Below are 14738 nucleotides of genomic sequence, written 5' to 3'. Positions count from 1 at the left end.
CAATGTACACATTTGTGTGTCTATACACACTAAAAAATGTATTTTTTTGCTGTTTTATGATATTCGTAAATGTTTTTTAACACGTAAATACATGTAATTGTAAAGTTCACAAGATACTTCACTAACTCATTTGCTTTTTCTATCGTTAACTTCTATTATATAACTAACGATATGTGTTGGATGCAGTACATGTCTTTTGGTGTCGTGTTCTTGTTTCTGATTGCAAAACATTATTGATATAATTTATATTGTATGTGACCCTGTATGCAATCTTGAAATTAAAGCGGATATGCCCGATTTTTAAATGTGTTAAATTGTGATATATTGATAAAAATATGTTACAATAACACAAAATAGGCAAGAAAAAATATACATTGAAGACGAATTTTTATAAAATCCAGCAAAGACAAATTAGCGCCCCGAGCCGATTGTGACGAGGATATTTCGTACATATTGTCCTACAATAACCGAAGCATTCGTCTTTTTATTAGGATCGGAGAGAGTGTGTGTGTGTCGTATGAAATATATCGTTGCAGGAAAATAAAAAGATCCGTAAAACATTTTTTCTTTGTGTCGTATGAACAAATCTGCACTAAAACTAAATTTAGATTCACATCGTACATGCATGCTGGCGAATTCGACTGTACAGACATTTTCGATTTCAGAATTAAATATCTGGCTTTTTTCGCATTTTTCGAAATATGTTCTTCTTAACTTTTATTTTAATTTATATTGAAATATATTTTAAATAAGTTTTTTTACAACTTTCATATAAATTCATAAATATTTGACAAAATCGTACATACTCACTTTAAATGCGTTTGGGGAAACATTTGGGAGCTCAACCTCACACTTAGCCAAGAAATATGTTGATGTGATGACTTGAAATACCGAGCGAAAACTTGAGCTTGATTGGTCGTTGTCGGCTCGAGTACAACCTAAATGTACCTCGGGTACTCTTAAGTAAACTTCAATGTTCCCTGGGTACGGAAAATATATTAACACGTATCAGGGAACTCTAACGGTAAATGTGTCGTTGTCGGCTTTTTTTCGGCGTAGCTGTTTAACGTCACTTTTGACCTTAGATGACCTTCATTCATGATAGGTCCGAACTGAATAAACCCGAATAGCGCATTGGCTAATAATACAAACATCACCGTAAACATTGGTAGTCTGGTTCCCATTTGAGCTAAAATATTAATATATTGTAAATTACATGTAAATTTTACAATAAATTAAAAACTGTCATGATACAAAACATCCTCTAAACTTTACATCGAAACTTTTCTCATTAGTTTACTAAGCAGTGTAGCATTAATCACATGTCTCTACAATTAAAAGAATCTATTGTTTACATGCCGTAGCGGATACACTAAACACTACAAAAACAGGCTAGATTGCACTTTACCGGTACGCAGTTGTTTACCACTATCGACTAAGCGGGGGTTTGAAAGGAAATATATAGGTGTTGGACATATATCCGTCTTTGATTTATTATAATCCGTATTTGCGTTTATTAGTGTAAATATGTTTCTTTGTACTTTGTTTTGTTCATATTTTATATAAAGTTCTGTTTTCCTGCAAAAAATTCATATCACTTTGATGCTTGCAATATTGAGTCTTTTGTGTTTACATTCTACTAACATCTGTTCACATTATAACACATTATCTTGTTTTTCATTCTAACATTATGTTCATAGTATTTCAGTGGCGAATATGTTTTCTTTTCCTATTGAAACTATTGTCTTACTCGTTTAATTATGAAAACCTAGTCATTACAATATTTATTGACAATAAAACATACAATTTCACCTCTTCTTGTCTTTCATTTTTATTTGTTAATACATTAAAATATATTATCTTATTATCACTCACTACCTTCATTAAAATGCATGGTCGCTTCATTCCATCTCCTTTCACTGGTCGCAAACATTGCAACATCAACACCGTATATCTTTGTAAAGATATTTCTTTTTTCAAATGAAATATGTTCATAGCTATGTAAATATTTTGTAAATTGTCCTCTACATTATCGAAACTTAAACTCAACAAAAATGTTTAAGCATGTTTTGTTCAAAGAGAATTATGTTTCATATTCCTGTGCGCGTTGTACGACATCGGATTTTTGGCGGAATAAAACTCGGGTACAGTCTGAATTGACCGGGTACGTTTAGGTATATTTTCCGTAACCGGGTACATTTATATATACTTAAGAGTACCCGGGGTAAATTTAAGTAGTACCGGAACCAATACTGACCAATCGAGCACAAAATGAACGTATAATGTGGATGTCTTTAAAACGAAAATCCACTTATCGTATGTTGCAAACACCGGCCATTTTTATTTCCGGCTGTTTGAACCACTTCGCTTAATGGTAATATGCGTGTTCACTCCAGGGTTTATACAAATAGCTTTAAGAAAAAAATAATTGTAGTTTCTTAATCTTATTTTAAAATTACTTCATATTTGCGTCAAAAAATTTACATGGCGTGTTAAAAAGTTAAAATTTATTAACGTTACCTTAAACACAGCTGTAAAAGGGATCTATTCACAGATTTTGGCATATATTGAAGTTTTTCATTAAATGCTTTATATTGATAAATGTTAACATTGGATCTGAAAAGCTCCAGTAAAACACACGAAATACAATGAAAGAACTAAAAAAGTAACCCTTAACTGGGCTTGAACCACTGGCCCCTGGAGTAAAAGACTAACGCTTATACCACTCGGCCAACCTTGCTAATAAAATATATAAGCAATCCTCGTAGTGTCACAAAATATAACGATAACAACAGAACTCTCCAAGTTATTTAATCATTTCGCATTGCAACGCTTTATATTTTTCAAGTTTTAAATCGTCAAAAGATGCATATAATGAATATTTTAGCGCATGATAAATGTTTAGTTTTACTGTTTCCTCATAAATATCATAACTACAACGAAAATGTGCGATTCTGATTTTTTTAAAACTTTTGTCAATTTACCAAAACGTGAAAATATCCCTTTAAACGAAACAGCATGTCATCGATAACTCGATAACGCGACGGAAATATCCGAATGAATCCAATGCAAATGTTTATATACGAAACTTTTTTAGAAAATTATGACAAACCGAAGAAAGGCGCATTTATGGTAGGATCTTATAACACATATAATATGCGGGTTAATTATTATTGCACGAGATAAACACTAATGGTTTAATTCAAATAATGAATATGAATACTTGTATAATAATAATAATAATAATAATAATAATATAATAATAATAATAATAATAATAATAATAATAATAATAATAATAGTAATAATAATAATAATAATAATAATAATAATAATAAAATATAATAATAATAATTAGCATTTAATGTGCGGTTCGGATTTAACTGGCTCATTAGGGACGACACCTTCCGCTTTGTTGTTTTTAACGCTCAGAGGACGTCTATTGATTGTAAAAATCAAGTTAAAGGCGGAAAGTGACGTCACTGATTTTTCTCTGACTCAGGCTCGTATTTTTAATACTATTTATATATTTTTACTGTAAAAGGACATATGAGCCGTGCTCTGTGAAAAGAGGGTTAAATTCATGTGCGTCTAGTGTCGTCCCAGATTAGTCTGTGCAGTCCCCACAGGCTTATCAGTGATGACACTTTCCGCTTTTATGATAGTTTTCGTTTCAAGAAAGTCTCTTCTTAGCAAAAATCCATTTTAAGCGGAAAGTTTCGTCCCTGATAAGCCTGTGCGGACTACACAAGCTAATATGGGAAGACACTTTACGCACATGCATTAAAAGCCTTCCTTTTCCACGGAGCACGGTCCATAAATGTTTGGTGTTTACAGCGGTTTTATTCTAGAGGTGTTTAAAAAAAATCAACACAAGGCATTATTCGCTGGTGGATAGCAGACGTTGATGGTCATGCCGAAAGTAAGTAAAAACATTGATCTGTTCGTTAGAAAATACTCCTTAAAGCGAGTATGCACGATTTTGTTAAATATTTATGAATTTATATAAAATGTGTACAAAACTAATTATACATATATTTCAATACAAGTTAAAATAAAAGTAAAGAAGAACATGTGTCAAAAAATGCGAAATAAGCCAGATATTAATTCTGAAATCGAAAATGTCTGAACAGTCGAATTCGCAAGCATGTATATCATGCATGTACGATGTGAATCTAAATTTAGTTTAACGGTTCATTTTAATTTCCTGCAACGATATCTATTCATACCACACACGAATACTAACTCTGATCCTAATAAAAAGACGAATGCTCGGTTATTGTAGGAAAACATGTACGAAATAACTTCGTCACAATCGGCTCGGGGCGCTAATTTGTCTTTGCTGCATTTTATGAAATTCGTCATCAATGTATAATTTTTCTTGTCTATTTTGTGCCACTGTAACTTATTTTTATCGATAAATTACAATTCAACACATATAAAAAACGTGAATACTCGCTTTAATAAGGTAAACTATTGTTGTATCAATTAGATTTTGTTTGATCAGTGAAGTGTTACAATCTATTTTATATATTTTTGTGTGTTTATTTGATTGAGTCAGTACTGTATGGTTATACTTATTGAGTCAGTACTGTACGGTTATACTTATTTGATTGAGTCAGTATTGTACGGTTATACTTATTGAGTCAGTACTGTACGGGTATTGAGTTAGTACTGTACGGTTATACTTATTTAAAAGGTATCATATCAGCCAGTAAGTTCTTTTTGTGGAATTATTAAAAAAGCAAGTGTATAAAAGAGATATACTTAAGTGCAAACATGTTATTAACCCATGCATGCCTAGTGGATTCTCCCGTCATTCTAAATTGGATCAATTTGTTTCCAAAATTAGGGATGTCTAGTATATTGATTTCTATATTTATAATATTTCTTAAAGAAATTCCTTTAAACAAACAGCACAGACCGTGATGAGACGCCGCATCATGCGGCGTCTCATCTGGGTCTACGCTGTTTGCAAAGGCCTTTTTTCTAGACGTAATGGGTTAATGAAGAGCTGCATTTTTATTCAAATATTTACAACACGTGATCAAAATATTTTTTTATTTTTTAGAATTGCTGGGTAACCGTTTGGCTCCTGGCAGGGACATTGGCTTTCTCCTCAGGTTAGTTTCGCGTTTTAATTTTATTTGAACACTCTTTGAAACACAGCATCTTTACTACTTTCACTCGCATACTAAATTATTATTATTTACTTCCGAATTTTATTGAACACTTATTGAAACACAGCCTCTTGTAATTACCAAAAATCAAGTTTGGGCGGAAAGTGTCGTCCCTAATTAGCCTGTGCGGACTGCACAGGCTAATCTGGTATGACACTTTACGCACTTGCATTAAACCCAGTTTTCTCAGAACAAGGTTCATATTATGCTTACAGCACAGACGTGCGTAGATGACCCAACCTTCGTACAAACAAACGGACAGACTTGCGCACAACTGATCTCTACCCAAGGTAGACGCAGATGCTACAATGCGACGATCGAGAGCCTATGCTGTGCAACGTGTACGGCACAACAAACTGGTATCCAAGGTAACACTTCCGGTTCCCTCCCTTCTTCTTAATAAGTGAGATAGGCTGCTCGGCACAACAAACTGGTATCCAAGGTAACACTTTCGGTTCGCTCCCCTTCTATTAATAAGTGAATCTCTCTATGAAAAATATTGACAAACGCGATTATTTTTAGTTTTAAAGCGCAAAAAAAAGGATTTATACCTTGTAACCACCAGATATATTCTAATTTGCATAGATTAAAAATGTTTCTTATTTATACTTAAATTAATTATGCCAAATAAGGTGTGTTTATTTATGTATAACACAATTGATTGTTAACAAAAAAGGTTGATTCTAAAAACACACAAAACGTGTTTTTCTAGAACGATGCTCATACATTTTATACATTTTTAGGATGCATGTACGGTGATCAGTTACCAGGATGCGTAGCGTTTTTGTGCCCTTCTATCATAAACCAATTGGGTGAATGCTGTTTGACGTGTGTATTTACGGTACGTGAATCATATACAGGTGTATATATATATATATATATATATATATATATATATATATATATATATATATATATATATATATATATATATATACAAAAACGATGTATTATTTTTTGCCGAAGCTTTCGACCTCACGGTCTTCATCAGCGTCCATTTTTTATTTTCAGATGTTTTATTATGAACGGAAATGACATCGTGCATTTCCGGCGTCAACGTTGATTACGCGCCCTTTTATTAACGTTTATTCTTGCACGTTGATGCCATATGGTCGGTATGTCCTTAGTTTTGACTTCCACAATTGTTCCATGGTTTTGCGGTACTCGTCCGATCCGCTGAGTTTTTCGAGTCCCATTATTTGGAAATCATCCATGGAATGTCCGTCGGTGTAGAAATCTCTATTAGCCTTGTTGTATTTAAACAAAAACGCTGTAATTATTTTTTGCCGAAGCTTTCGACCTCATTTTCTTCATCAGCGGCCATTTTTTATTTCCAGATGTTTATTATGAACGGAAATGACGTCGTGCATTTCCGGCGTCAACGTTGTTTACGCGCCTATTTATTAACGTTTATTATTGCACGTTGATGCCATATGGTCGGTATGTCCTTAGTTTTGACATCCACAATTGCTCCATGGTTTTGCGGTACTCGTCCGACCCGCTGAGTTTTTCGAGTCCCATTATTTCGAAATCATCCATGGAATGTCCGTCGGTGTAGAAATGTTCAGCTACCGGGTCACTGTGCTGTGTGCGAATACGCGACAGATTCAATAGATGTCGCTGGTACAGAGTTCCGCCGGTCTCTCCCACATACACGAACCTGCGACAGCGACGACAATTGACCGCGTACACAACATTGGATGATTTGCAATCAACATTGTTTCTGACGCTGTACTTCCTGCCGCTGGGATCTGTGAACTATTCCGCCTTCATCATGTACGGGCAAATGGCGCATCTCTGCGCCCCACAGGGTCCGCTCATATTGGGTTTTCGGAAGAACATCCTATTGTGTTTTTTGTGCACTAGGATGTCTTGCAGGTTGCAATCCCGTCTGAAGGCTACTAATGGGGGCTCAGAGAACACTTCCTTCATTCTATCAGACGTGTGCAGCGTGTGTAGGTGTCTACGGATGATACGGCCGATGTTGGGTAGTGCGCGCGAAAACGTTATCACCAGCGGAATCCTTGTATTATGCTCCGAGTTTGTCTTTTCGCGCAAAAGATCCTCTCTCTTTTTATTGTCGACCTTTATCAATTCGGTCTCTACAAACGCCCCGTCATATCCACGGTTCACGAGCTGTGTTTTCACCGCCTGTCTGTGCTTCCGGTAGGCAACCTCCTCTGAACAGATTCTTTTCGCACGCACAACAAAGACCATACGGTATTGCTTTTTTGTAGACTCCGGGTGCGAAGAATCCCTGTGTAGGTACAGGTGTTTATCGGTAGGCTTCGTATATAGGTCGGTTTGAAGGCGCCCGTTCCGTATTGATGTCACCGTGTCCAGGAACTCTAGTTTTTCTGAAGAATAGCGGAGCTCGAGTTTAATGCGAGTTTAATGCGAGGGTTGTTTCCATTTCCTTGTGTGTGGAAAGAGAGAGGACCTTTTGCGTGAAAAGACAAACTCGGAGCATAATACAAGAATTAATAAAAGGGCGCGTAAACAACGTTGACGCCGAAAATGCACGACGTCATTTCCGTTCATAATAAAACATCTGAGAATAAAAAACGGCCGCTGACGAAGACCGTGCGGTCGAAAGCTTCGGCAAAGAATATTACAGCGTGTTTGTATTATATATATATATGTTATTTTTTACATATTATTTTTTTTATCAATTATTCAATAATTATGTTTAGACCTATTAATTTTAGCTAAACTAACCTTATACATATTGATATACTCTCGAACCATTCGCCTGGGTAGAACTAGTACTGTTTTTCTGAATATACATGTTTGAGGATCAAACCGCAAACTTTCCAGTCGGTAGTCGGAAACTATATCCACTGCACCACGGAAACCCTGAATTAGTGGCTTAATGTGCTATTATCTACAAATTATAACCGTCATACTTATTATTCAAGAATTTTGTTTAAACATATTATTGTAAGCTAGATTGCATTGTTAACCTTCTCCAATCAGTTGCCTGGTTAGAACCAGCACTTTGTGTCTAAAGGTATTTTTGAGATCACTCCCAGAGAGTTTGGATCGAACCGCTAACCTACAGGTCGCTAGATGGGCAACATCACAACTACAACGCCGCGACCTCTACTTTAGCATTGATTGAACATATTCATGTAGTTTAGTTACATAAGATTCTTTATAATTCCACATTACTTATCAACATTTGTATAAATTTCAGCATCTAAATAAAAAAATGAATTGATATAATTAGCTGTTAGAAAATAACACAAAACCTAAGATGGATTTTTGAACGTGAGCCTATTTAAAAGTTATTGACGCAATGAAATTTAAAATCGTTAGAAACACCTTACAAATGCAATAAATAACATGATGATATAATTTTTACTTTACTTTCATGATATCCTGACAATTTTTCAGACAACTACAACTCTTATGCCAACAACAGCAATGACAACAGAACTTACACCACCAACAACACTCACAACAACAACAATGACAACAGAATTTACACCATCAACAACACTCACAATAACAACAATGACACAAACAACCACAATGACACCAACAACAACACTGACACCAACATCAACTCCGACACCAACAACAACACTGCCACCAACAACAACACTGACGTCTACAACAACACCGACACCAACAACAACACTGACACCAACAACAACACTGACACCAACAACAACAATGACACCATCAACAACACTTACACCAACAACAACACTGACACCAATAATAACACTGACACCAATGACAACACTGACACCAATAACAACAATGACACCAACAACAACACTGACACCAACAACAGCTATGTCACCAACAACAACACTGACATCAACAACCACTATGACACCAACAACAACACTTACAACAACAACAACACTGATATCAACAACCACTATGAAAGCAACAACAACAATGACACCAACAACAACACTGCCACCAACAACAACACTGACACCAACAACAACACTGACACCAACAACAGCTATGAAACCAACAACAGCTTTGACACCAACAACAACACTGACATCAACAACCACTATGATACCTACAACAACACTGACTCCAACAACAACACTGACAACAACAACAACTCCGACACCAACAACAACACTGCCACCACCAACAACACTGACGTCTGCAACAACACTGACACCAACAACAACACTGACACCAACAACAACACTGACACCAACAACAACACTGACACCAACAACAACACTGACACCAACAACAACACTGACACCAACAACAGCACTGACACCAACAACAACACTGACACTAACAACAACAATGACAGATATATCCACTATGAAGCCAACAACTATTAAGACGCCAACAACGAGTATGAAGCCAACAACCACTTTGACGCCAACAATTACTATTACGTCTACATCCACTATGACACGAACAACCACTATGACGTCAACACCCACTCTTACACCAAAAACCACAATGACGTCAACACCCACTCTTACACCAAAAACCACTATGACACCAACAACCACTATGACACCAACAATAACTATGAAAAAAACAACCACTATGACAACAACAACCACTATGACACCAACAACCACTATGACATTCACAACCACTATGAATCCAACAACCACTTTGACAACAACAACAACTATGTCATCAACAACAACTATGACGCCAACAACCACTAAGACGCCAACATCCACTTTTACACAAACAACCACCATGACACCAACAAGCAATATGACACCAACAAGCACAATGACAACAACAACCACCATAATACCAACAACCACTATGACACCAACAACCTCTTTGACACCAACAACCACTATGACAACAACAACCACTATGACACCCACAACTACAATGACACCAACAACCACTAAGACACCAACAACAACTATTACACCAACAACCACACTGACAACAACATCCACTGTGACACCAACAACCACTATGACAGCAACAACCACTATGACGCAAACAACCACCATGACACCATTAACCACTATGACACCAACATCTAGTATGACGCCAACAACCACTATGACACCAACATCCACTGTGACACCAACAACCACTATGCAATCAACAACCACTATGACGCCAACAACCATAATGACGCCAACAACCATTATGACGCCAACAACAATTACGACGTCGACAACCAATATGACACCAACAACCACTTTGACGCCAACAACCACTTTGACACCAGCAACCACTATGTCTCCAACAACCACTATGACGCCAACAACCACCCTGACGCCAACATCCACTCTTACACCAACAACCACACTGATATCAACAACCATACTAACGCAAACAGCAACACTTGAATCTACAACCACTTTAACATCAACATCAAAATTTACATCAACAACCATACTGACACCTACAACAACATTGAAACCATCAACAACTTTGGCAACAACGACAACAATGACAACAACAACCACCAAGAAGACACCAAGAAACCCCCAAAAAGGTAAATGTTTTTTTCGATTTAATTCTCTACCTTTCTGAATGTACTTTTATTGAAGTTTATTTTATGTTTCACTGATGGTTTAATCGGTACAACATATGTCGGTAATGTTGCTATTGATTGCAATATTATGACGCGTGAGGTGTTATCCGCGCGAGACATGAATTTTTATCTGAAAACATAGCCAAGCATGTTTCAAACTAATGCATCTGAATGTTCATGTAATGCTGCATTGACTTTTAAGTGTCAATGTAGCATGCGAACTATCCGGAATCTTGGTAATATATTACACCGTGCTTCATTGCGGCTATGTGAAATAACTTTATACGCTATATCGGCTTGGCCTTAATGCCAATGCATGCATGAAAAAATACCATCTAAATGCGAAGTGCGAAGAGCTTTTAGAAGCGTTAACTAATGAATTAATATTTTTATGCGACCGGTCGTTTATTTTATGTCAAGCCCACGTAGTTGAGAATGATATAAATTGATTTTCAATAATGTGTCAAATTTCAACTGATAGTGAAGTATTTGGTTTAATCTGTTTAGATTACACATTTAACATTTAAGCACTGTGTAAACATTTACATTATTATTCCTCGCTTCGATTGTTATTTTTCAAATCACGTTAACTCCCACCCCGCACACAGAGCATGCAAAAATGTGTATTTTGTACTTTTATATATTATATATATATATATATATATATATATATATATATATATATATAAAATGTCAGTTCCTGTAGAGGAACTATTGATAATATAAGTCAGCTCTCAATTTAAAAGCTTTAAAAACAAACATATATAGATTTTGTACACTTTTTTCATTGTCAGTCTGTAAGAGGCCAATAAACTTGACCATGTTTGTGTTCTTCCAGTATTATTTAGTTACATATTTCTTTCGTAAAAAAAAACAACATTGGGCATTCAAGTAAAACATGAAATTCGTCTTCAAGAACGTTATAGTGTTTGCATTTTCTGTTTTGAAACGGTATCTTTTCAGGTTCCCTACTCCCATTTCAAGTCTGTGGGCAGATACTCTAAAACGAGTTAACGCAATTCTAAATTTTGAAACATTTACTTCATTTAAATATGGTTGAATGTGCGTAAAATGGCGTCTCAGATATATTGCGCTTTTATTATATTTCTCGTTTAATGGCCCATAAACGAGAAATTCGCATCTCGGTAAATCTATGTTACCACACCACATCTGGCTTTGAAATTTTGGCTATTGCAATCAGGAACACTGTGTTTTTATGGGTCAACTTTATTTTAAGAAATATTTTGCGCAATATTGGTTGATTTTGAGTATTCATGTTACTTTAAAGATATCACATTTAATGGAATATCCAGTTTATGCGGAAAGTATCGATTATAATTAGCCGTTGCGGACTTCCCATGTGTATCTTGAACAACAACTTTATTATTAAGCATACGACACAGATATATTCTGATTGGCTGAATTACTACTGCGTTCTGATTGGCTGAATTACCACTTCGTCGTCCTGATTGGCTGAAATACCAGAACGTTGTGTGATGAACCGTACTTTTTCACTCATTTTTGGAGTTCACACACATTTTCTGACAACGGATGTTTATTATCTTTTATACACATGTTGCGCTGGTACAGACCTCGTTGAAGCAAATCTTGCATCCTTCTTTCAGGCTTTAAATGTGGAAAATACCTTTCTGTAAAATGTCAAACGAGGCCCCAACATACGGGACAATGCTGCTATGATTGGAAGAAGCAAAAAGGTATGATATAATTATAACATTTTACCACTAAGATACGTATGTATAACCCTTTACCACTTAGATACGTTTTTTTAACCCGTTACCACGTAGAAACGTATTTTTGACCCTTTTACCACTTATAAACGTATTTTCAACCCTTTACCATTAAGATACGTATTTTTAATCCTTTGCTACTTAGATACGTATGTTTAACCCATAACCACTTAGATCCGTATTGTTTTAACCCTTTGCCACTTAGATACGTATTTAACCCTCAGCCACTTAGATACGTATTTAACCCTTTACCACTTAGAAACGTTTTTAACCCTTTACCCACCAATATACGTATTTTGAACCCTTTACCACTTAGATACGTATTTTCAACCATTTACCACTTAGATCCGTATTTTAACCGTTTACCACTTAGATATGTATTTATCCCTTTACAACTTATGTACATATTTAACACTGTAAACCACTTAGATACATATTTTGACACATTTGTAGTCACTTAGAATGTAGCATTTAATTAAAAACGTTTCTTACTATTTTCAAATTCTAAAGGCTTTATTTCCAACCCTTAGACACTGATGAGTAGCAAACAACATAAAACCTGAACAGACTGCGAGTTACTCGCAGGCTATTCTGGTTGCAAAAGCTTTTTTCACTTTGCTTCTAATGGGGGAAAGGTTTAACAAATAGAAAAAAAACATGTTTGGTATACGTGCACACATATTATGTATTACCCTTAATCGATATGATATTTATTAATATGTGTAAATCTTTACTAAAATTACTTTATATGAATTTCGTGACCGGCGGTTCTTGCTTGCTTCACACGATTACATATATAATGTGAAACGTTGAATAACATAATTTCTAATTAATTTAGGCTACCGTAAGAAACGATGTATCGTGGAAGGAAGCAAGTATAAACACGGTAAGTCAAATACAGATTTTTTTTCGTTTTATATTTTGATAGTTTCTTTGTATCAACCTCCGCGAATTGATTTGACTCGAACACCAAAGCTTGATCAATAAACAAACCACGTGATTATAGCCAAGCCACGTGGTACAATAATGTTACCACTTTAATTTTGATAATAAATATTTATTATTAACATAATAATATACCATATTTTCAAAATATAAAAGAAAATGATACTACCTTTCATAGAATGATACTTATACAAAAAAATAAAATGCTACCAAATCTAGTATGATCTCCCTGTGATGGCCGAATTTGTAAGTGAGAGCAAGGAACGACAACTCTGCATGGAGAGTGTCTGTTAATTTCTTATAGTCATTTAACTCTTTCAGTGATGGAACCGAATTTTGAAGGCCTTTGCAAACAGTTTGGGTCCAGATGAGACGCCACAGAAACTGTTTGCTATTTGTATAGTATTTTTTGAAAAAAATCGAAAAAATGCTAATTTTAGAAATTCAGCAGACGACATTTTAGCAGACGACAAATTTCCCAGCATACACAGTGTTAATGATCGTGTTCCGTGCGTAGAATATGCTTGCCTTCAACAAAGTATGACAGTATGTCGTTGATAAGACAACAATATGGGTCTCGTTCTGAGAAAACTGGGCATAATGCATGTGCGTAAATTGTCGTCCCAGATTAGCCTGTGCAGTCCACACAGGCTAATCAGGGATGACACTTTACGCAAAAAAATGGATTTTTACTAAGAAGAGACTTCATTCTAACGAAAAATGTCATAACAGCGAAAAGTGTCGTCCCTGATTAGCCTGTGCGGACTGCACATGCTTATCTGGGACGACACTTTACGCACATGCATTTAGCCCAATTTTCTCAGAACACGACTCCTTTTTTTTCCTATTTCCTATTTTTTTCCTATTTTGCAGGTCAACCTATCCCTGACCCAGATCCGTGCAGGCAATGTGTGTGCACACGTGGACGGGTCACGTGCCGGAAAGTGTTCTGCAAAAAGAACTCATGCGACAATTGATTGGCCCATCCATAAAAAAATCTTTAAACAAAAACAAACCAATATACTGACATGTGCAATTTTATATCTTGTGTCCACTTGACTTGATGAAAACATTTTTGCCTAGGAAACAAATGCTCAAATATTGACATTTGCAAATGGACGTCCAGATTTCATCTTTAAAACGTTCAATACCAGCCAAACAACATGTTTTTTGTGTAATATGATAATATTCAGTAAATTAATCAATTCAAATTATGGTGAATGAAAATAGCCTTGACATAAGGGTTTATATTGCTTAATTGTGTGTTATGTTATAACAAAGACATAATGTTCAAAATAATATGTGTGATTTAATTATTAATGACATGATAAACTGAATAAACGGTTATGGTTTGAA

At 35.5% G+C, this 14738-nt stretch overlaps 1 protein-coding gene across 8 annotated transcripts; it reads left to right on the top strand.

Moving 5' to 3' along the window:
- Window positions 1-3837: 3837 nt before the first annotated feature.
- LOC127860683 (probable serine/threonine-protein kinase clkA) lies at window positions 3838-14738 on the top strand. Of its 8 annotated transcripts, none has more exons than XM_052398920.1 (9): window positions 3838-3922; window positions 5072-5123; window positions 5396-5548; window positions 5924-6021; window positions 8577-9315; window positions 9388-10650; window positions 12315-12404; window positions 13276-13323; window positions 14256-14738. In XM_052398920.1, the coding sequence occupies exons 1-9, from the start codon at window positions 3908-3910 to the stop codon at window positions 14357-14359; spliced, it is 2562 nt and encodes an 853-aa protein (XP_052254880.1). In that variant the 5' UTR covers window positions 3838-3907; the 3' UTR covers window positions 14360-14738. The 8 variants fall into 8 exon arrangements, with proteins under 8 accessions (XP_052254880.1, XP_052254885.1, XP_052254879.1 ...); XM_052398919.1 differs by having other exon boundaries at window positions 3839-3922; window positions 9352-10650; XM_052398918.1 differs by having other exon boundaries at window positions 3845-3922; window positions 8577-10650.

The sequence above is a fragment of the Dreissena polymorpha genome, chromosome 15, assembly GCF_020536995.1.
Source record: "Dreissena polymorpha isolate Duluth1 chromosome 15, UMN_Dpol_1.0, whole genome shotgun sequence".
NCBI classification, from domain to species: Eukaryota; Metazoa; Mollusca; class Bivalvia; order Myida; family Dreissenidae; genus Dreissena; species Dreissena polymorpha.
Note: the sequence above shows the minus strand (reverse complement) of the source record. Positions and strands in the feature narration are given on the sequence as shown.